General features: G+C 47.3%; 1 protein-coding gene across 1 annotated transcript in view; it reads right to left on the minus strand.

Moving 5' to 3' along the window:
- The window catches only part of LOC126547962 (nose resistant to fluoxetine protein 6-like), an 89,428-nt gene that overhangs the window by 10,579 nt on the left and 54,619 nt on the right, over positions 1–24,230 (minus strand). The window contains exons 5-12 of the mRNA XM_055063258.1: positions 23,833–24,035; positions 17,880–17,977; positions 13,575–13,757; positions 4,597–4,690; positions 4,315–4,413; positions 2,826–2,991; positions 1,540–1,619; positions 52–174 (exon numbers count right to left, since the gene is read on the minus strand). Of these exons, the coding sequence (XP_054919233.1) occupies positions 52–174; positions 1,540–1,619; positions 2,826–2,991; positions 4,315–4,413; positions 4,597–4,690; positions 13,575–13,757; positions 17,880–17,977; positions 23,833–24,035 (1,046 nt within the window). The remainder of the gene's footprint in view (positions 1–51; positions 175–1,539; positions 1,620–2,825; positions 2,992–4,314; positions 4,414–4,596; positions 4,691–13,574; positions 13,758–17,879; positions 17,978–23,832; positions 24,036–24,230) is intronic.

Raw genomic sequence — 24,230 nt, forward strand, 5'->3', positions numbered from 1 at the left:
CTGTGAATGGGACACTGTGCGTCGCTATCCAAAGATTGATGCGAGGCTCACTTGATGTTGGTGTCGATGTAGATAGCTGTGGGTCCATAGTCATAGAGACGAGTCTGTATCGCGACCATTGCAGAAGTGACGAGCACGACGAGGGTGAGCACGGCGAAGCCAACCTTTTTGTACCTGAAATGACGCACAAGAGAAGGGCCAATCAGGTTGGATCTGGCTGCTGTTTCGCTTCGTAACGGTGCTACCGCGGACACACGTACAGAAAACGCCGTAAAATGTCTCTTCGCGACGGAGCGAGAAGAACCAGCAGGTCGGATAAGCATGATTTTGGTCTTGTAACTACTGTATGATGTAAAACCAAGCGGAACGGAAGAGAATAGTGTGTGGACAGTAGTTCAACAGTGTGCTCATGCGCTCCACTCCAAGTATAGGACTTTGTATTCATCCCAAAAAGGAACCGATACCGATAACATTTGTACATTATTATTCAGAACTGATTGCCATTAGAAGTGATTATCCGAAAGAGAAAGCCATGGTAACTGTGCCACTCGATGCTGGGCACATCACTAACAGCTTAGGAGGGAATTTTGGCCGACGTCATTGCTTTAACTTACACAATAATAGTTTGCTTCCTAAATACATAATAAGCAAAAATAAAAGTTTGTTGAGCGGGATGATCACCTTGTAAACAACCAGATATCAGTCTGCTACGCTAAATATTCATCCGTGTCACGTACTCTTTACTTCTCCACCGCTCTTCTCGGGTCTGTCTAAAATTTTATATCGCTGTCGTTCCCTATTAAAAGAAGATTTTAAATATTTTTGTTCTCCGAATGAATATACGAATTCTTATAGGATTCAAGTGAATTAGCTTCGCTTATCGTTAACGCTCACTGTCCTTTCGCGACAGTGATAATTCATGAAAAGCGAACCCGTGAACTCAGCCATTGCTTTGCCTTTATAAAGTGGGAAGAGTGTTGACGGCAGTATTTTGCCATATCGAAAACGAGCAATGAAACAGCGGTTCACAGGCTTATCCTAACGTGCTATGACTTTAACAGATTTCAGAAAATCCGAAGGGACTTCATTTTGTCAGAATTATTAACTGTGAGATCCAAGAAAAAACTGCGCAAAAAAAAGGGACAAGACAAAGAAAGAACCACACGACGCGGGCGCAGACTGTGCCTTTAACTGTGCCTTTGGAAGTTAAAAATATTCTTGAGCTGCAGAAGTCACATATAACGATGTATTTACAATATTTAGAAGATAGACAACGATGCATAAACACGGTGGCTCTCTAGACCGATTCCCCCTACACACGTCAAATCGTCTTCTTCTGACCGGTGCCACTCTTGGTTGCGCTGTAAGAATATTTCCACACACAAAGCACGGAAGGCATAATAATGTACCGAACCTTATACTCTGTTGCACTTATGTCGAAGAATTTGTAGTAAAAAGCCTGTAAGCTCCCAAATGTACCGGAATGAAAACAGATGACAGCGGAAACAACGATAAAGTAGATAAATTAAAATGGCGTACCTGATCATTAACATGGGGATGACCCAAAGGCAAGCATAGATTTGCCAATCGACGCTGATGTACCACAGATGGCCGAGACACTGAGGCAAAAAAAAAAATTCATATAAAGGGTATTTTTTAAAGCCGCAATATCTGGAATACAATAAATAAAGGTTAGAAATCGATTTACGTGCAGATTAAGGTGGATGATATTGTGTTATTGCAAGTGAACTTGTGTTTGTCAGTTTTCTGCAATCATAAGATTATTCAGTCACTATGGATAATTTTGGGCATGGATGAGTATGAGTACCTTTGCTTTTAAAATGGTAATTTGATATAGTATATTCGTATATTCTCGGCTGAAGAAGCACTTTCACTTGATGGCTTGTTCAAGTTGCCTGTGATGGCAGGCTCTTTGAAACACGCATCTCAAGCAGTATTTATAGTATGCTGCCTACAAGTTATACTAATTTAGCCAAAGGTGCCGGGCTAATATACGATGGCGACCATATTTTCGGAACTTTTGCACAAATTTGCTCAATAGGTCTTCCAAACCTTGGACTATTTTATGAAGAAAGTTCATTGTTGTGTATGTTTATCGAGCAGAACGTATCAATAAGCTAAATATGTAACATCTTCAGACGCAGCCTATATGTGGCGACTGATTGTGTCCCCTGTTCAGCGTAGGCACCGCTGTACGTGTTTTTACTCCAGGAATATACAAAATATGAGACCTGTACTTGTCTCCTGTGAACTGCAATTGTGCGCTACCAGAAGGCGATTTTGTCTTGCTTTCTTTTTTACGTCGTATTGCTGTTATACTATATCAATAACTTGTAGAAAATAAAGGACAATAACGTTGCTGGTTTGGCCGAAAATGAAGTTAGAAAAAAACAGATGGGAATATTTTACTTTTAGCACGCAGATTTAAATATAGTATCCGAATGTGTTCTGAAGAGAACTTACGCCATGAATAAGCAAAAAAAAAAAAGAACGTTAATAACTGGATTAGAATCGAATAGAACGCGAGAATATGTGAACTCTTCAACCTGTATTCGATGCACATGGCGTATTCAGCATGCGAAAACCTTCGACGTTAAGTTTGAAAGAGGTAAAACCTTCGCCTAACATTCTTTGAAACTTAATGATGTAACAGTTTTCTGCAGATTGTCAGGCCAAATTATCCCTAGCTATGCGAGCAGTTCTTCTTTTGTACTTTCCTTTTTTTTTCTAATTTTCGTGAAGGAGAGTTGACCTATGCAATCGAGTCGTGCGGCAAGGTTGGCTGTCAAGGGGTACGCACGCACCATGTCGAAGAAGGGCACCCAGTTGTTGATGTGGAGCAGCACGCGCCACCAGTTCTTTTCGCACTGGCCGAAAAGGATGTCCTTGTACTCGGAGAAGAGCGGTCCCGTGAGGAACAGCGGCAGCAGAAGCCACACGCCCACCAGGAACATCACCGGTGCTGTGATTCTATGGACGAGTGCCCATAAACAGATTCAGAGTGCCGCTGGGGGCATTCACTTTGCAAATATGCATGAATTGAAATGAATAAAAAAGCAACAACAGAAAGGTTCACTAGAAGTAAGTGCGGTTACTCACGGTGTACGCTCTGAAAAAAAAAATATTGTCTTATAACTGTAGGTACGGCGATGAACAATCTCCAGAAGCGGACGCTGGAACTGCCACGTAATGCGGACACCTGGGCCCGAATTCACAAAAGATCCACATTCGTAAAAATCATTTGCCATTGGCCAGCCTCCTTCGCTATTAATATGTGCTACATCACGATTGGCTGACGCCCACTCTTACGAACAATTCAAGAGTAAGAATGCTTTTGCGAACACAGGTCCAAAACTGTGCTCGGGGATCGATTTCACAAAGCTTTTCGTTCATAAGGGCCTTTCTTTTTTCATTGGCTGGCAGCCTTCAGTAATAATATGCCAAGCATGAGGACTGGCTGAAATTTTCTCTTGCGAGAAATTCTGGGGTAGGATGATTTTGCAAAGAGGAGCGCTTTTAGAAATATGTTTTTAGATGTTTTTTGGAATATATGTGCCCTGTTGCGCGGCAGACGAGGAGCGATCAGGGGGTGCTGTCAGGCAGTCTTTCTACCGAGCAGTGAGCAATCTAAATGCAGCTTAGCTTCGGGGATCATAACACGCCTGATTGAGCATAACATGCCTGATAGTCCCGCCGAAAGGCCGCATAGAAATGAAGGGGAAGAGGGGTTCGGATGGCATAACGACACGTATATACGCCTGCCGTACACGATCACACGTGGCCTCTTAATTTCAACAGAAGTAGCAGCATGTTTCTTGACATACATGGAAACCGGTGACCTGCGCAGTTAATATGTCGGCTTCTTTTGTAATTTATTTTTCTCAGAAAGTGGTCTGTCTGTTCGGCTTTGCGGAATGCAAGCCTTTGTTAGCCAAGTCGTTGTCCCGTCATCCTCCGGTTTCTGTTCACATCAGACGGGAATAGCGCCTGACACGCCCGCAATATGACGAGTTGCCGCATAAACAGGAAGAATGCTTAACATTGCTTAGTATGCAGGCAGGAAGTTCTGGACAGCCTTCATTAGCGAATCCTTCTGTTGGCTGCGTACTACACTTTTTATTGCAACGAGCGCATTTTTCTTCTGTGCACTTGTAATTTCTCTGAAAAAAGAAACATTTTGATTATACGTTAATTATGATTATTGTGAGCCTTCTTTCTTACATCAGAGGTATTTGCTTGTGTTATTTGCAAGCGTCTACAGGACGCCTCTTGAAAGGCGGCCGGTGTCCGTACCTGATGTATCGCCGGACCAGCAGCAACACGATAGGAATGGCCAGGGTTCCCTTGTAATCCTTGAGGTGCTTAATCACGTTGTATGCCACAAGGAATCCGCTGTGAGCCAAAAATAAACACAAGTGAAAGCGGGGCTTCGTATAATGAACGCGCTGGAGGTTGGAGGGCCATCAAGACGACAGCGGTGCGCACTGAGCATGCGGCGCCAATGAGCTTTCCGGTCAGTTTCGCGTGTTCCGTGCGCACCGCTGTATGCAAGCGTCGGTAGAGAACGTTCGTCACCTGATGAAAAGGAACGTCTGGATGCATGGGTAGGCGTTTGCAATCATGAGGAACGCGGCCTGGCTGTGGTACTTGATTATGTTGAGCGAGTCCGCTGCAATAATTCAAACGCAAAGCCAATCGCAAATCAAATCAAATTACTAGCCTTATGAGTATTTTTTGCTATTTAGATAAATTATCCTTATCTTGTCCGGCCTGTTCTCACGCCAACATAGTGGTTGCCTTTAACAAAACCATGATTTCTTGAATAGCGATCTATAGTTGCATTACCTAATGGGCCAATACGAGACATCCCGGAGCAACGCACATTGAGCAAAATTACTATAAGAATATGAACAGTGACAGTACATGTGTTAAGCAAATCAGGAAAGAATATAAATATTGTAAAAACAAACCAATTCACAGATAACAAGCGTAATTACTGCTTAGACGTAAACGTTACATAGCATGAAATATCTGTCAAACATTAAAAATAATATATGTATAAACAAAGGCGGATTCACATATGGATGTACACGTAATTTCGCGAATAAATAAAGCGTCGCGCTTCTCCAATGAAATATTTTTAATCCTAAAGTGTGAAATATAACGTGACCTTTCCGTGACCATTTTCCATGCTCACCTTCGAACTTTGCGCCAAAATATGTGTTTCTAAACTTCTTTTAAGAACCGTATGTCCATGAGGTACCATATGGGCGAAACTGCCAGTTTGTGGCGGTGTACTATAATCCAACTAAAGATTTATCATTTGTTTATGCGACAGAAACACACTGCGCGTGCGCCAGAGACATCATTGGTGTTTTCTTTCCTTTCTTACTGAATAAACTGAAAATAGGGTTTTCCATACGAACCCACACCTGGACCTAAAATCAACGAAGAGCGGTGCACGCCTGCTATCGTGCTGCGGACTCAAACCGCGCCAGCGCAGCCTCGGCTATCTCTGATCGTCGGCAGCAGTGAGTGTCTCGCGGCATACGAGATAGTACTATGTGGGAGCCCATAATGCTTATATTGTCACGAAATGAGTCACAAGGATGCGCAAAGCGTCGGTACGACAGACAATTGGAGAAGATGGCGTAGATATTCTAAATGACGGTGATGAAGCCTAAATTAATGATACAAACCCACTGTAGGGGATAGGCCACGAGCCGGCTGGTAATATGATTGAAATAACTTAGTTAATGAATAAATAACAAAAAAGGAAAATAAATGAATAATCGGAAATGAGAAGTAAACCGATATTAAATGAAATAAAGTAGTTTATAATAAGGTAGTCAGCGTTGCCTAGATAGGAATAGTAACACCAACTTATTAATAAAATACATAAAGTGAAGGATGGACGTAAAAATGAGCAAGTCAAATTTTGAATAATAATAATAATGTACTCCAAAGTCCGCGTCCTCAGTCTCCGCTTCCGCTTTTTCAGCGACTGTTTCTTGCGGAGCGCGCGTCCCAGTCGTAACTTCTTTCTTAGCGCTGGCTCGTGACACCTAGTGGCATAATTCACCCGCCAAAGAAAAGCATCGACCCGATGCTTACAAAACTAGAAAGAACAGAAGAACGGAGCAATGTGCGCACAGAAATGCGGACAACATTGGGCGTTTTGCGAAGTGAAGGTGTAGAAGTCGCGTGAGGTCGGGACTGCCCCGCCTTACGTGCGAAATACGGTTTGAGGCGAACAACGTGGGCTATCTCTGAGTGGTGCTGTCGACGCCGAGGCGACGCGGCACCATCCCGAATGACTTCGTAGTTCACTAACGCAGCGTGCCACTTTTTAAGGTCCAAAGTATAGACCAAGCAGCTTCTCAGACAACCGCTGGAGACGGATCGGGGTCCACACCCAGGCTTGATCACGTGGCTAGTGTTCGACTTGCCGATGCCAAAGGTTTTAGCGCCGTGCGTCTGTACTCTGCTGCTTCGTGATGCGCATGCGCGTGTGTTGACGAGCTTCCTCTGCGCGTAATAAGGTGCTCGGCGTCGGAAGTAAGTGAAGCGTTGATGTCGTCGGAAGCATTGCGTCTAGCGTGGTCTGGACCTGACTGTACGGCGTGAATCGTGTGGCTTCCTGAACGGCGGGGATGTACGCGAATGTAACGTATGGCAGGACCTGATCCCATGTTTTATGCTGAACATCTGCATACATCGACAGCATGTCAGCAGAGCTTTTGTTTAACTTTTCCGTCAACCCGTTGGTTTGCTGGGATGATAGGCAGTCGCCTTGCAATGCTGCGTGCAGCTCAGCTTGAAGATGTCCTCTATCAGTTGGGCTGTAAAAGCAATTCCTCTGTCGGTGATGGCGTATGATGGGGCACCATGTCTGAGGACTATGCGATCTGTAAAAAACTGGGCAACTTCTTAGGCCATGGCACGTTGTACAGTTTTTGTCTCGGCGTAGCGATTGTAGTCTGTGGCAACTATAATCCACTTGTTTCCGCTGGCTCACAGGGCAGAGGGCCCCGGCAGATCCGTGCCGATTTGATCAAACGGCGCGCTAGGTGGTGCGATGGGTTGGAGTAACCCCCTGGGTTATTTTCTGCGTTGACACAAATGGCAGCTTTGCACGTAACGCTTGACCGTGGTGGAGAGTCTGGGCCAATAGTACGTCTGGCTTACTCTGGCAAGAGAACGTGAAAGACCCAAGTGTCCTGATGTGGGCGCAATATGGCAGGCAAGGAGAATGCCATCACAGAGGTCGGCAAGTACTACCTTTGTCGCTGTTACTCGAGTTTTTCTTGTACATGACACCCTTTCGAAGGCACAAAGTCGAGAGACTGCGAGAAAGGTGTCGGTGTATTGTAACATTCTTGCATTCTATAGGTTATTGATGAGAGGGCGCAATTCGGTGTCCTCGCGCTGCCATAAGGTCAGTCAGATGCGGTGAGGGCCCCAAGGAATCCGCCGTCTTCGTCCATATCAGTATTTCAAGGTTCGTCGGGAGCGCGCGACAACGTGTCCGCATCTTCGCGTTTCAGGCCCGACTTATAGACGATGATAAGATCGAACTCCTGCACACGGAGACTCCATCGTGCCAGTCACACGGACGGGTCTCGTACATTGGCCAACCAACACGAGGAATGGTGGTCTGTCACAAACTTGAAATGGTGACCATAGAGATAAAGCCGAAATTTCATGATGGTCCACATGGCTGCTAGACACTCTTTCTCGGAGGTGGAATAGATGATTTCGGCGCGTGAAAGAGTGCGACTGGCGTACGCGATCACTCGCTCAACGCCTTGCTAGTGTCGAACGAGTACAACGCTAAGACCGATGTTGCTTTCGTCGGTATGTACATACATCGGTGTCGGCGTCCTCGTCAAGGTGAGCAAGGTTCCTGCAGGCGCTGCCGTAACTCGGTGAACGCTGCGTCTTGCTCCCCAGTCCAAACAACGGGCGTGTGATGTCGCGCGAGGTGAATGAATGGTTCGGCGATCCGGGAGAAATTAGCGATGACGCGGCGATAGTATGCACACAGACCGAGAAAGCTGCGAACTACTTTGTTGTCTCGTGGAACCTGAATAGCAGCAAGAGCAGATGTTTTGTCGGGGTCAGGCTGGACGCCGTCGGCGCTCACGACATGCCCGAGAAACTTTAACTCTTTGTAACCAAAGTGACACTTTTATGGCTTTAGCGTGAGATTATCGGAGCGGATCGCCTCAAGTACCGTCTCTAAACGCTTCAGATATTCTTCGAAGGTCGCGGACATGACGATGTCTATCGAGGTATACTAAACAACTGCCCTACTTCAGACCGGTCAGAACAGTGCCCATCATTCTCTGGAATGTGGCCGGTGAAGAGCACAGGTCGAATGGGAGCACCTTAAATTCGTACAGTCCATCCGGGGTAAGGAAGGCAGCTTTTCACGATCTCGTTTGTCAACTTCGATTTGCCACTATCCACTCTTCAGATCTATGGATGAAAAATACTTGGTTCGCAGCAGTCGATCTAATTTGAACCATCGATCTGCGGAAGCGGATAAACTCGTTCCCTCTTCCTTTTTGACGAGGAGCATCGGCGACGACCAAGGGCTTTGGGATGGTTGTATGACGTCATCGTCAAGCATTTCTTTGACTTGTGTATTAATCACGTTGCGCTCTTTCGCCAAAATGCGGTAAGGCAGTTGCTGTATAGGGCCAGAATCATCACACGTGATTATTCGGTGTCTCTCTATAGGCGTTTGGCGTACCTTAGAAGAAGATGCGAAGCACTCCTTGAACCGAAGTAACAATTTCCGCAGTGCTTTCTGCTTTTCCTCCAAAAGATCTCAATTGGTGCCGATATTGCTAAGTGTCGAGCCTGTCATAGACGCAAAGCATTCAACAACGTCTGCTATGGGCTCAGCGAAAGCGTTAGCAGTACGATGAAATAGGTAGCGATGTTCCTGGCTGAAATTCGTCACGAAAAGCACAGAACATCCACCTCGAAGGATGACGAGACTGCGGGCTTCACATACACCATGAGTCAGCATAAGAGAGAAATTGATCTCTGCAACAGCTTCGCCGTCATGCAAGTCGTCACACACGACCGCTACCAGGACACTTGCGCGTGGTGGTAATGTAACACTGTGCGCGTAAACGCGATGCGCCTTACGGCGGCAGTTGTCGAGGCTGTTCGCTGCTCTTTCTGTCGAGAAGGTGACTGTGCGCTCCAGGAGGTCTATAATGGCTCCACACTCTCGCAGAAAGTTTACTCCCAAGATTAGGTCCGGAGAACAATCGCGGATTATATATAAGGCAACTGGCCGTGAACATGCCCAACGGTGTTACGACATGCCCGCAAGCAGTACAAATTTGCATTCCAGACCAAGGCGTCATAACTTTCCCAAGTTCCGTCCAGTTTTCAGCAAATATTAAGTAGTCGGCACTCCTGTCCAATCACGCACTAATAGGCTTGCCGTGGAGCACAACAGCTATGTCTAACGAGAGTCTCTCACTGAGTTCAGCTGCTGTCGTCGTTGAATCGCGTTGAATAGACTGCACTAGCGTCGATGGGAGGTCTTCAGAATGACGATTTTCAGCGACGTCGCCCCCGAAGGCGGTGGCTGTTAGTTTTCCCGGCGAGGGCTTGGCGACCGTATCTGCGCTGCCATCGAAGGGCTCCGAGGAGCTGGGGAAGATCGCCTGGGAGACGATGAACGTGACTGCCGCCGCGGGAACAGTGGCATACTGTGCTGGTTGGAATATTCCTCAATCGCCCTGGGCCTTTCGCCATATCTGGGCTTTGGTGAATCCGCGGCAGAACCTTGCAGTTAGAGGCGGTGGTATGGGCGCTCGCGGTATACATGATCGGCTTCACCACAGTGATAGCAGAGATGCCGTCTGTCCGGGGAACGCCAGACGTCAGACTTCGTCCATACGTTGGATCGGTTGCACTGATGGGAGCGGGACGTATGACGTCGTGTCAGACGTGGTGAGGACGACGAAAGGCGTCGGAGAGGGGACAGAGGCTCGCCCCAAAACTTGCGCCTACGATGCACGCTGCAGTTGCGTTGACACAGGTGGCGTATTGCTGCTTGGAACGGAACCTTAGATCGCTTCCTCAGCTTCATTTCTCACGACAGCAGAAATGGAACGCAGCGTGAGCTGAAGTGGGCAGCAGAATCACGCACCACAGATAAGGTTCCGAAGAAAGTCAGTGTTTCTAAGGGCAATCGGGTCCGTCGGTGAAGCAACGTTCGCTTGCCTGTCATACGGAGCTGAGCACTGCACCGTCGGTGAAGTAACGTTCACTTGCCTGTTATGCAAAGTTGAGCGCTGCTGTAGCATCTACTCCATCCTGGTGGCTTCGGTCAAGAATTCAGCCACGGTCTTCGGCGGGCTTCTAAAAAGGCCAGCAAATAGCTGTTCTTTAACTCCATGCATCAAATGGCGCAGCTTCTTTTCCTCTGGTATGGTTGGGTCTACCCATAAAAGAGGTGCGTCATATCCTCGATGTACGACGTCATGCTCTCATTCGGCAGATGGATGCGGGAGTAGAACGCCCGTTCGGCTCATTCGCAGCAATCAGCCATTGGTGTAGGTTTCGAGCAAGGAACGGTGGAACTGGAGTCACGATTTGATGAGCCCTACTCGGTTCTCGTACCAAGTTTAAGCACCCTTCTCCCAGCTGAAGTGCACGTCTCTCAACTTCGCGGCGTCGCTCCACTCGTTGATATCTGCAACGCGCTCAAACTGAGCCAACCAGTCTTCTAGATCTTCGAAGATATCTCTATGAAACACTATCGGCACTCGTAGATTCTGAAGCAGCTACTGAGTTGCCGTTGTGGCCGTGCCTTGCATAACGGTCGGTGGAGACGTCGACGTTCCTTCAAAAAGAAGTCTTTCCATACCGGTCCGTGAGGACGCCGACGTTGTTTCGGAGTGATGAACACGCTTCGGAGGCAATCCTCGAATTCGCCTGCTGGCCCGGTGGGCTGGTACTCCTGCTACCAGGAGGGGTTTGTGCCATCGGATGAACTATATCCCGCACCTCCACCAATTTGAAAGTTAAAGATGTGCGCAGTATCGACAAGACAGACAGCTGGACAAGATGGCGTGAATACTCGCTTGCTTGCTTGTTACTTCACTTGTGGCGTGGATACTTGTTCTTGTTTTTTAGTAAAATGTCGCAACACATTTTAGGGGATTGGCCATTAATCGGGCAGTGAAAACTGTTATCATTTTTTAAGGAAAATAAGGTGAAATGACATAAGTACCTTATAAGTGTGAATTAAAATATCTACCGTTACATATATGAATGATAAAGTATCTCAGTATTGTTTCAAATATCTAAGATACTTTAAAGCCCCCGTCCTCAGTCTCCACTTCCTCTTTTTCAGCGCCTGCATCTTGCATAGCGTGCCTCCCAGTCATAACTTCTTTCTTAGCGCTGGCTCGTGACGCCTAGTGACAATATACTCCAGTCTCTCGGCAGATATCTCTGAGTGCTTCATTCACTGTATTTACGTCGAGATTTGGTCAGGTCGCTGAGGGGCGTGCGTTGGTCAGGCTAACACTTACGGGGCCACGTTGCGGTAATACATAGGAAAAGGCATCAAAACACATTTTACACTGTTAGCTGATAGATTAGCCCTGCAGCGCGTGGCGTATACCATGCCATGTGACAGGTTCAGCACTTATATTTCTAACCTAACGCTGGTGAAAAACTACATACAAATATGTGTGAAAATGTGTGAAGCCTTGACCCGCTTAATTTAATCGTTGCTATTCAGTACAATGACTTTCAGTTTGCAGGTTTAATTGACCCGTAAGTGAAAATGTTGGCACATTCAAATGAAATTGTCATTATATCTGCTAGGAGGGCTCATGGAGATGCCGTAAAGGAACTCATTCCGCTATCCAGAACCGATGCAGCAACAAAGCTTCGACTACTCGCGCGTGATGCCAAACGATACATGCGGAACACGCCAGGTTTCCGGCATAGTCCACTGCACCGCCTGGACCCATCCCTCTGACAACGCATTCCATCTGGACTTTCCCGAATTGAGACAACTGTTCTCTGCTGACTGTGGCTTGGAGTGTCTTTTACCAATAAATTTGCTTGTCGCATCGGGATGGTTGACAGTGCTGCCTGTGATAGTTGTGGCAGCGAGGAAACAATCGAACATATCCTCTATCATTGTCCCCGCTACAGCTACCAGAGATAGCCGCTCGTGGCGGAGTTGGCACGCCTCGACGACCTGCCGCTTTCTGAGCAGACAATCTTTGAGTGCCGGCTGATGCGGTCTTCACACCAGAAGGCGATGAAGGCGCTACTGAGATCCCTCTGGTCAAGCGACTTGCTTGAACGACTGTGACACTCCTGCGTTCCTTCGTGTGTGTGCATGTCTTTCTTTTTTTCTCTCTGTTTTTTCTATAATCTGCCTCTCTTTCTATGTGTGTGTATTTTTGATCTTTTGTCTCCCCTTACCCCTTCCCCAGTGCAGGGTAGCAAACTGGATATCTATCTTCCGGTTAACATCCCGGCCTTTCGCATCTCATTTCTCTCTCTCTCTCTCTCTGTCATTCAACTCATTCAGCCTTGTGCAGAGCGTGTACGTGTGCCTGATTATTAATTGGTGTCAGCGAGACTCAACCGCAGTGGCTGTTACTGTTGAACTTACATCTAGCTTTGCCGAAAAGAGGAAGCATGATGCGTTTAAGAGTTGATTTCGGTAACAAGATAGACTCAAAAGCGCTGCTATGAGCGTCTTTCAAATTAACGAACCTCACGGAACAAATAAAAAAACTGCGCTCATCAAGCGGCGACTGTTTCTCTCTGCGTGTAGACATCCGTCCTGTCATTCGCAGATTTGTGCACTGGCGCGAGAAAGGCCTGGCTCTCTGTCACGATATCGGTGAGTGGAATGGCCCAGCGAACAAACGCGAACACAAAGAATTGGACAGTACAAGCGTTGGTGGAAACCAGCGCGGTTCCTATGGAGTTTTTCTTGATTGTGTTCGTGTTTATTCGCTCAGCCCTTCCACCCATCAAAATAAACCAACTAGCGCAGCAAGGAAGGCTACTGAACTTCTTTTGTCCTACCCTGGGCTCCTTTCTACGTGTTTTCTCCTCAAAGCAACCTACGGATTTTTGTGTCACGATATTTCTTTGCTTACCTTACTTGGGCAGCCGCAGCTCGCTCACCTCACAAGGCTTAGGTTTCAACCATGGTAGCATTGTTTCGGAAACATGCTGCAGCAGCAAAAGCACCTATTCTAAACATTTCTAAGACTTCCCGCAGGTATTTCACGCGCTTCATAACGCTTCGTGATGGCTTATTGAAAGAGTTTCGCAGGCAGCTTGAGACGGCGCACTACATTTGTGAGATGTCTGGTGAACTTTGAGTTCTTGTGGCTGCAGCGGCCTTCGTGCCGCAGTTTGTTGAACTTTTCAAGCTCCACTAGCGGCTTCGCTTGAAAGCGCAAATTCCGGCACCCCTATACAAAGCACACTATAGCAGCAGGGGGTTACTCCGCGTCCTTCGCTCCAGGCAGCCTCACCCAGCGAGGTCACGCTGACAAGGAAGTAAGTGTGTCCCAAAATGACCCACGAAGAGCTCCAGAAGCGCATGCCGTGAATGAAGCGCAGCTTCATGCTGTCCGATTCGCTGTCCGCATGCGTCGTAAGCAGCATGTTGGTGTTGGCCACAACCGAGAAGGCCGTCAGGATCTTGGTCAGCGGCTCTGCGAGCGCACAGCAACGAAGTGTAATCAGCAAGAGGACAGCGAAAGCAACATTTTTCTTCTTTACTAAGTTAGAGCTTTCGTGAACTTACAGAGGGCATTTTGCGAGTACCAGATCGTGAGAGTTTGTTATACTCGTAACGCTCTGGAGCTCATAGCTAGGGTGTCCTAGCGAACGTTAGCCTAGCTGTTCAAAGAAAAAAGAAGATTTAAAAAAAAAAAACACAGTGCAAGATACAATTTTAAGACCTACGGTGTTCGGTCGTCGGACCTCTGACGACCAAACGCCGTAGGCTTTATAACTGCATCTTTCGTGGGGCTTGTCTAACCTTTCTTTTTTTTTTTTTTTCGTTGAACAGCTTGGCTAACGTTAGCTGGGTCACACGGTACACCCACGGTGTACCAGGTACCAGGGGGAAGCTCAGCGCACAGCGTGACAGCAACACCCATAGCGCAATTTCATTGCGATAGCAATCATAAACAGATACTAGAAACGCGCACGCGCCGGCGCCGTTGTGCCGTTCCGATATCGACAGGCGCATGCACGGCCCGCCCCGCTTGAAGGGTTGGTCTCCAGAGACGCGCGATTATTTTGGCTGCAAAAAACGACGAGGCCAAGGGGGCGCACCGTCTACTCAGTTGGCTCGACGTGGAGCCATTGCAGCGTTCTGCCTTCCGCGGCTGGCACGAGCGTTGTGCGCGCACACGCTAGCGTTCTTGTGGAGCAGCTGTGTGCGTATCGCACCGTGGTGCATACACCGGTCTGAGCGGAACGGGTAGTAAAGGTCAACCTAAATCTATGCAATCTATTCATTGGCTGCTGCACCAAAACCGACGATTTTCGGTCGGTCTCAGCTCGTGCACCAACGACTTGCGACGCCTGCAACGCTCCTCCCGGTGTTCCTCGTTACGCCAGCCTTGTGGCACGCCTGGTATTTGCCGGGCCGCTGTTCCTGCTGCGCAGCAGCACCAGTGGTCTCACGTTTTGCGTCACGACACGTCGTCTCTACATGTCGTTAGAACTCTGTGTGAGGGGCTCGAGCGCAACGCTACACCTTGATTTCAATGCTTCGCCTTCGGACGAAGCTGGCAATTTTTTTTAAATAATGCTCCTATGGTAGCTGGGTAGAGTACAAGCATCCCTCAACGTCGTTCATTATTGCTCGCATTTCTCGACATTTGCCCTCCGCGGTGATTAATTGGCTATGGTGACCAGCTGCTAAGCACGACGTTGCGAGTTTGATTCTCGGCATAGGCTTAGATAATTTTTTTTATGAAGTGCGGTTGCAAGACAAGTTTTTTTTTATGTTCGTTGAGGGCAAAAAAAGTAGAGCGGGAACTACGCACTCGAAATTAGAGTTCGCTTGCGTGATCTACACCATATATTCGAGATAACCTGCTTTTGAGCGCACGCGTTGCCACATGGGCTGGTCACGCTGCTGGTGTTTCTCGCTGCGCAACTGGATTTCATCGATTCCTTTCATCAACTATACTGCCCTATGTTACACCAGCCTCAGCAGTCGCCAAGATGTAAAGCCGGTAAAGCTAACCTATATGGCGCACTGTTCAAAAGCTGTTCTCGCTGCGCAGAAGGAAGTGCGACCGGCGGTAGCCTGCCAGTGAAGGACAGTTCGCTGAGAAGGGAATTGTCTCGAGCCAGCGAACTGCACTGGACGGCGCAAACACATGTTGCTGCACACCCCTGTCGCGCTCTATGCCCCATTGACGAGTGTACCCCCGCGCATTACACCTGAAGTGCCTTGGGGACACACGCTTCGCAGGGGCTTAAACTTGTGCGTATTATGTAAATAGAACGGACATGACAACTACCATTGTGCTAATGCAATGTTTGCTACAATATAAGAAACATGAAAGCAACAACTAGCCTATTACTGCTACTAATTTTGTTTTATTCCAACATCTTGTCCTGCGGCATATGGGAGTATCCAAGTGAAAGCGTGGATGGCCCTCTTTATCTAAGAATTGAAGGAGTGGCTTACAAAACTTGTTGTCCGTGAGCCAATGCGTGCTGGCCGGGTGACTTGTTAGTAAAGGGCGCGCGAATATTCGAAACTCTTGAATACTGACTCGAATATTGCCCTAATCGATTCGAAGACCGAATCGAATAGTCACTATTCCGAAACAGGGATATTTTTCGAACACATTTTGAATATGTAAAATAGCCCATTTCGCGCGATCGAGCATAAAGTTGAAGCAAAAGTGGGATAAGTTTCTTCCCATAGTCATAGTAGTCATAAAACTCGAGAAGTTGCATAGTGGAGCACGCAACGTCGCTCAGGTAGCCAGACTTTTTCGGCTAAACCGCTATAGCATTCGCACTCAACAATTAGTCCTTACATTATGAGAATAAAATGCTTATTTGCTCCTAATGTTCAACTTGCAATTGGCGGCGAGGAGTTACGGAGTCGCCACCTGTCGGAAGCGCCTCGCTGGCGTAGTATGGGGAATGGAGTCTCCCGAACCGGCTTCTTGCGTGAAAGATTGGTAAACGCTGAGAGCAAACTATGTGAAATATGTTCTTATAGTGTTTTTATAACTAAATGGAGCGTAATAGAATGAAGCCTCAATGCAGCGATCACACAGATTCGCAGCGACCGACTGCGCGTCTGCATGCTTGTCCGCGCACAGTTTCGTCTTCGCCGCGTGCGCGTTTTCGCGCCGTGCCATGAGCTTTAGGCCGCAGAATATGAGCCTTTGACAGTATACAAGCAACCATTGTTGCGTGGGCGCTATCAGAGCTGTTCAAAAATAATTTCATTGTAGAGACTTCGACGCCTGTGATGTGCCGTCGCGACGATTCAATCTTTTTTTTTCTTCTAAATTCTTGGACGTTTCAATATTATTTCTCGAGTTGCGTCGCACTGTATGTTTATCGGTGTTCTCAGGGTGCGATTTCCCGCTGCTTCTTTTTTGTAATACAGTGTATTAATTCATAATACAAGCGCTAGCATGACCATATGTCATGCTTTTTTTTTTTTAATGTGCTTCTTACCGCTCCCTTTCCACTCCAGTGAATTCTCCAGTGAATTCTATAGCATCGACAAGTTCATAGACCAAACCGTCATGAGATTAGTCGGGCGAGCGTCTCAGTGCGCGTTTTCCGAACATCGCAGACCCGACGCCGTAGCAGAAATCTTCCTCGCGTTTGTACTTGCTGCATACCCGAGTTGTAGCCGATGACTGTTTGCCGGTTTTATGTTTCGCGAGCCAAGCTTCACGCAGCTTCTTGTCCTCCGTTGCGTACGTCCGGCACTGCGGCACTGAGCAGTAGCCTACCATGTTGCGCGCCTTCAAAGGCAGCCACTACCTATTGTAGTGCTTTCAAGCGTTGTAAAGGAGACACTCGAAGCGGGAAAATCTCGCCAATATGTGAGGACCGCAGCGTACGAGGGTACGAGGGATCACTAACCTACCATGCTGCACGCCTCAAAAGGGCGCCAATACCTATTATAATACTTTCAAATGTTGTCAAGCAGACACCCAAGGCGGCAAAGCCTCACCACTTAATCAGAACCGCGGCGCAGGTGGGACTTTAAACTTTCGTTTTCAGCTCGCTTCGGCCCTTCCGAAGCAGCCGACGCGGCCGCTGTGTCCACGTGATCCCTCATGCCACGTCACGCCGACGGTGGCGCTAGCTTTTCCAGTGGTGGAGCTCACCCCCAATAATATTAAAGACCGCTTCATGACGCGCAGTGTAATGATAGAAACTTGCTGACGTTGTGAATATACTAGGATGTGAAGATTTTTTTATTATTATTATTGGTGAGAACGGCCAGCTCGTTATTCGAGAACTGCTCTAAAAGTATTCGATATGCGATTCGATTCAATTCGATTCGAATCTGGCACTATCCAATTTGTATCCAATTTAGTCTCGAAAATTACTATTCGCCCATCCTTAGTTCTTAGCTTGGCAACTCTGATAATTCTCTCTTCTGTTGCCATTGTTCCTGGACAGAGCCCCATTTCGTCCTCCATATAGAATAAAGTCATTCAGCTGTACCAGTTTGTAAGAAGCGTTTCACTTCTGTGATAAGGTTTGCACGAAGTGAGTAAAATTTTTTTACGATATCTCATATGTGCATAGGTTTCCTCTAAACTTACCTGGAAGGAACTTCTTTTTCTCCTCTGGCAGGTAGTAGCGGGCAACGTCGTAAGCAGTTGCGAGTAGAATAATAACAGAAAGAACACCGAGGAATATGCTGCATGAAGAAAAGAATTATAAACATAGTAGCGTTATAAATGTCCAATCTTTAAAAAAAATGTGCACACACCGAGATAAAAGCAGACATTGTGCTCCTGAGCACGAGGTGACGGGTTCGATCCCGGCCGCGGTGCCCGTATTTTGATGGGGGAGATATGCAAAAAAAAAGCCCGTGTACCGTGCAATGGGTTCACGTTACAGAACCCCAGGTGGTACAAATTAATCCGGAGTACCTCACTACGGCGTGCCTCATAATCATATCGTTGTTTTGGCACGTAAAACCCCACACTTTAATAATTTTGGCTGATGTATAAAATTACACACATACTCAAACGCATGGGCTAATACACTCGCGCACATACATGTGTACACTGTGTGATGCGGTGTGAAGATGTTCAGCTGAGCGTGGAACGACCAGATTTACGTCGCCCTTTATGCGATAGCTACCTGCATTTACACTGATGATCACAGTTCCGAGTGATGGTCAGAGTGAAGCACAACGTGGCCGTCTTATTTAGGCTATAAAGAACGACTTAAATTCGTGTAATTTTGCATCCCATTCCAAGACGCTGAATGCAAGCGCACTGATCTAGCATATATGCACGTCAGACGACGCACTCTATGCCACGCCTAGAGGATCCTTAAAGAATGAAATTAAATTCAGGGGTATTACGTGCCAAAACCACGATTTCGTTATGAGGCACGTCGTATAGTGGGGGACTCCGGATTAATTTTGACCAGCTGGGGTTCTTCGACGTGCACCTAATGCACGGTGCATGGGTGTCTTTGCATCTCTCCCCCATCTAAATGCAGCCACCTCGGCCGGGATTTGATCCCGCGCCCTCGGGCTTAGCAGCGCAACACCAAAGGCAGTAAGCAGCCCTGGCGGGTCCCAGAGGATCACTCATGAGGTGCTGTTTGAAATCGCCCTAAGTGTGTGCAATCTGTCTGCATTGCTGGCAAACAGGCTCCGTTCCGGCGTGGATAGACGGAATCGCTCGATGGCCATTGCGCTCTTCGACAAAAGAAGAGAAAAAGCGACAGCCGTGCATTTGTTTAGACGCTCGTCTCATATTCTCCCTCCCTGAACCGGCCGCGTTCGGAGCTGTTGTTGATGGGGGGAGGAAGGGGGTGGCATGCTTTCAGCAAATACAGCATGTAGAACGTTATCGAGATGCGCTTTCACGATAAAAAGCCGTATTGCCTGACCACACGTCAAGCACGCCACCCCAAAGGATGAAAGACGAGGCACGTCGTACACACCCCAAATAAGCGAGCGCGCACCACGCCCACAGACATACACACTCGGCGCAACCTGTACATTGTGTGTTTGATGACTTGATCACGAAATAAAGTCAAAATTGCCCTTGTTTCGCGTGACTCACGACCGACGGTGTATGCAGTGAGCTAAGGCCTCTAGATGGCCAACCAACTTACAATTTGAATGCCGGCCGGTATTCGTTGAGCTCTGTGGTTGGTGGCAGAGTGGCAGCTTCGGCTAATCCTGTCTCTACGCAGCTTTCATTGCGCCGCGCAAATAAACAATTCGTCGCGATTGTCTCAGCGTCTGAGCGAGAAGGCGCGCACCTCTTACCCCGATTAACTCCGCTCAATCTCAATAAAGGGTGGCCTGTATTTGGTACCTCTATGTTTGTGCCTTTGGTACCCTCTTTCTTCTTTTTTTTTTGTTGTTGCTTAAAGCGGGATTTCAACCCCTCTCTGTCTTTCGTGTTAGCTGATAGTGCTGAAACAATGATTAGCTAGAAAACACTGGCGCCTGAATCAGTTAGATCTCAGAGATATTGTGTGAAACGATCGAGGCAATTGACAGGAGTTTCAATCTGCGACGAGGTGTATGCTGATCCACGTCTGTTACATTTGGCCCCAACAGTCAGTCCTGAATTTGGTTTTATTTCATGGCACTCAATGAAAGTAGGCATCATTCCTGTAAGACAGCTAACTATCGAGAGAGAGAGAGAGAGAGAGAGAGAGATAATCTGTGCTTACCGGACATGACAGCATTAGTCCATGTCAAGTAAATGTGTTTCATGTCTTTCAGTCACGCTTTAGTTTTCCCAGCACGGAAAATACGGCGGCACTGCATATATACTGAGTCAGGAGGTGAACGAACTTCGATTGGCTGTCGACTTCGTCGATACACTCTCAATGGCTTCACTAAATAGACATTCAGCAACTTAAACTGTTTTTAGGACGTTTAGGTTAGTCAGATGAAGCAGCCTAAACGAGCCTCTCGGCGAATTTCTCCTACTCTTATAAGCTCCTCGATATAAAATGAAGGGATGTTGTTGCGCGCTAGTCAAACCAGTATGTCTGGTCTTCCTTACGATGCAAGATTATTTGAACTTGATGGGGAAAAAAAAAAGAAGCCACGCCAGTAGTGCACGCAGAAACAGTGCATGACTTTTGCTGTCATTATTACTTTATGTAAAAAGTATTTTACTCGAAGTACGCGGTATAGGCTAATGACCTAAATATTTACACCGCTTTTGTTTTTTTCCAGAATCCGATGTGGAACCCGAAAGAAACTGCGTTCAATGTACCCGACAAGGTCCGTCGACCTGAGGGCGATTAGTCGTGAGCCGTGCATCGGCAGCACGACCGGAACTAAAGGAAAAGCGCCCGCAATTAGGAGGGCGTAACTCCTGCAAGTGTACAAGACGCAATTTTCTCGCCGTTTCCGCTTGAGTGGCCGTTTTCACGTGTTTGCTGTTGTGTGGCGTGTGCAACTATACAAAACAAAACGCACTTCTGTTTGCGGCGTTCTCCACGGTTGCACACTTTCGAGAATGTCAGTTAAGCAAACACGCGCACGTGCGCAAGGAGACAGGCACGACCGCAGTGCAGTGCAGGCAAGGTTTGAAGCAGTCTGTCATGTCAGGGAGTACGCTTAGCCAAGTGAAGCCGCCACAGCCAGCTTATGTAAGTCAGGTGCCAGGCCGCGTGGACGAAGCAAGTTACGCATGATATATGTGCGCACAATAGCAACGGGAACGGCAGGTGTGGGCCGTGAATACTGCGCACGTGTTGGGTTCACGACAAGGCGCTCCAGGGAACGCTTGTAGTTACGGGTCGTACTTGAACAGCTTTACCTATAAAAGCTACACACTCTGCTACAACGATGCAGTTATTACAGTCGTGACCGATTGTGTAATCAACAGTTGGCTTCAGGTTAAGGCTGTGACGACTTGTAGTGGAAAGCGCTTGAGAACGTAAGGTATGCCTCAAGGGAAAGACGAGTCCTTAGATGAATGACTAACAGAGTGTAGGAGGATTACTGAATCAATTTGGCGTCTTGTGGTGAGCTACGGTAAACTCAAGGAGGGGAAAGCAGACTTTAGTGAAGAATCCCGGTGATGAGTACAAAAAATAAAGTGAGTTACCTATCTTTTTTTTATCGTTTTTTACCTGATTCAAATTTATCATTGGCATGCTGCTTACAAGGGCTCTATACACATGATGCATAATCTACAACAGGGTGAATAAGAATTATGGGCGTTAGCAGATTGGTGACCTTCGGACCATTCTATATGGTACGCTTTAAAGATATACATTTTTTAGGCGCATTTCAGGTTACATAATCAACATACCGAGACGAAGACATGACAACCCCAAGCTACTTATCTCCAGTGCCTGAGAGGCTGCCATACTGTTGAAGGAATAGTGGTAATGCGAGGGAGCTATAATGGTAAAATTCATCATTGATAGCATTTTGCAAATGTTATTTAGTTACTATCATTATTTCGTATTCCCCATCCGTTTCTTTGACAGTCCACAATAAGGGACATGAGTCATGGGATGAAAGGATAACAACACTACTAGCCGAGGGTCGTGGGCGTTGTACCTGCTGGCCCCACACAGGCCATGTACCATTCAGCGCGCTCGCAAGGGCAAGGGGAAAGGCCCTCAGATAACGCATTTACATGAAGGCTCCAAAGGTGGGCCCAGTCAGTTTACCGGACTACCTCTCAGGATGGTGCAAATGCTCGCCGGTAGGGCTGAGCAAGCGCCCATTCTGGCTGCGTCAGCCTTTCTTCACGGGTAGTTTGACTCAATTCGGCCCGCATGGCAAGTTGCATGTCGATCCCCGGTAGATCGAGTCGGTCGTTCACAGCCAGCGACGACGCACCGTACGCTTTGTTCTCAAGCTCTGTTTTCACGCCCTAACAGAGGTTGCCGCTGATACCTATGCCCGCCAGAAGGACGTAAATGGTGACGGGTCGTGCTATCTCGGTCCGACTTATGCCACCAATCACATTGGGAAAGCGAGAGAGACATGACATTTTAATATTAATTGGATTTTTTATCCTACTTACAGGCTTGGGACGCTACTCTAGGTGCAAAATACGATGAGGGAGGAAAGAGAGCGAGAAAGTGCAGAAACCTAGTGATAAAATAGCTGCAGCTTCGAAAAATGTAGCGGAAGGGTGCTTTAGTAAGATCGGCAGCAGTATTGGCAAAATGCGTATAGTTAAACGTATACTATAAATTTATGTTACTTCGTATTTGCGTAAATGAGAGCCCGTCACTCGTCAGCCCACAAGGCTGTGAAGACACTTTTGTGTTTCTTGAGGGCAATTGGTCTGTGCGAACGCCTTTGACTTAATTAGTGGTGCCCTTCGCGCGCGTGCGCGATATCACCGCAAATTTTCTTCCCATCTCTCTCTGACCTTTATATTCTCCTTTTCCCGTCCCCAGCGTAGGGTAGCCAAGCAGACGATCTTCTGGTTAACATTCCTGCCTTCTCCCTTTCTTTCCTCCTTCTCCTCCTCCTCTGAAGCATCTTTATTTCCAAAGCAATTATGTCCCTATCTGTTATGCATGGAGTTTCACGGCTGTTGTTTCGAGCTGAGTCTTCCAGGTTCTGCACAGCAGCCTCTGCTATCCTACTTCCCCGCAGGGATATGGCCAAGATAATGTGTACATAGTTGAGTGTCGTTTTTCAAGCGCTCGTATCGGTCATGCAGCGTGGTGTACCGGCTGCTTCCCGGAGCGTACGGACAGTCAGCAGTACCTCAAACAATTTTCGCTGTCTATATAAACATTCAAAGGCTTCTTCACTGCAATTTTAAAATTACAAAAGCCATGACACCACGAAAGAGCGTATTTTGAGCTTTTGTAATAAGTGGATTGTGCACTAAGCTTTTGCGTAAGAGACATTCGAGAAAACACGAATTCTCAAGCCGAGCCTCGAAATGTGCCTAATGAGCTTGCAGAGCTGCCTAGGACATTGCTTGAGAAAAATAACTAGGAAATATAATATTGTGTGCATGTCGTGTCGTACAGAATATTTACTGTCTGTGGGGAGGAAACTACTACCGGCACCTATCACCAAACAGGTAATAAATACACATGTAGTACAGAGAGGCAGTGCGTTACGCGCATATCCGTAAAATATAGTCGTGCTAAACCTGAGCCGTTCGGGCAAAAATAAGTTCGAAATTCGAGATTCATTAACGTTGAGGGCATTTTATCTCTCCTTCGCGTTCAGTTCACCTGATAGGCTGACACGCACTTATGTCAGTTGGTTAATCTAGTGCCAGCGGTAACAGAAATACACAAAGAAATGAAAAAGCCCTTGTTGCCTAATTGCTCACTGCATTCTATGAAGTATCGCCGCACTGTGTGTTCATGTGCGGGAGAGGACAGAGGCAGGGGGCATTATACAGAAAAAAGAGCGCCAACTTTTTTTCATTACGTACTATTGAATTCTTCTACTTTTCCAATAACATCTGTAGCATATATTTTCGGAAAAATTTATAGGGCGTGGGGTGACGCCGTTTGTGTGTAGTAAAGTCGAGAGGATATATGACGTGGTAAAAAAATTTCGCTCACAGCAGGCCGCGTTGGTAGGGCTTGAGCGGTCGGGTCTCGTTGACCTGGCATCCGCGCACCACGGTGTGGAAGCCGTACCGGTGCAGCAGCGTGGCCGCCATGTGGCGCAGCTCGGTGCCCGAGCACTTGGACGGGATGCATATGCCCATTTGAATGCCGAAAAACAGGTCCTGGTTCAGCCAGTTCATCGGGTTGTTGGCGCCCTGTGTGAGTAGCGCGCTACGGCTTACTGCTGTGGACGGCCCTGACGGACGGACACTATGGCCCTGTGCTCATTCTTGGGTTCCGGGACAGAAGGCTCTAATGCTGGCTAGAGCCCGCAGTAGCGCCACAGTCCATGTGTCTACAAGGCTGTTATGGCCTGCGAAGGTCATAAGAGCCTTGTCGCCCACTGTTCT

Source organism: Dermacentor andersoni, chromosome 1, assembly GCF_023375885.2.
Source record: "Dermacentor andersoni chromosome 1, qqDerAnde1_hic_scaffold, whole genome shotgun sequence".
Taxonomy (NCBI): Eukaryota; Metazoa; Arthropoda; class Arachnida; order Ixodida; family Ixodidae; genus Dermacentor; species Dermacentor andersoni.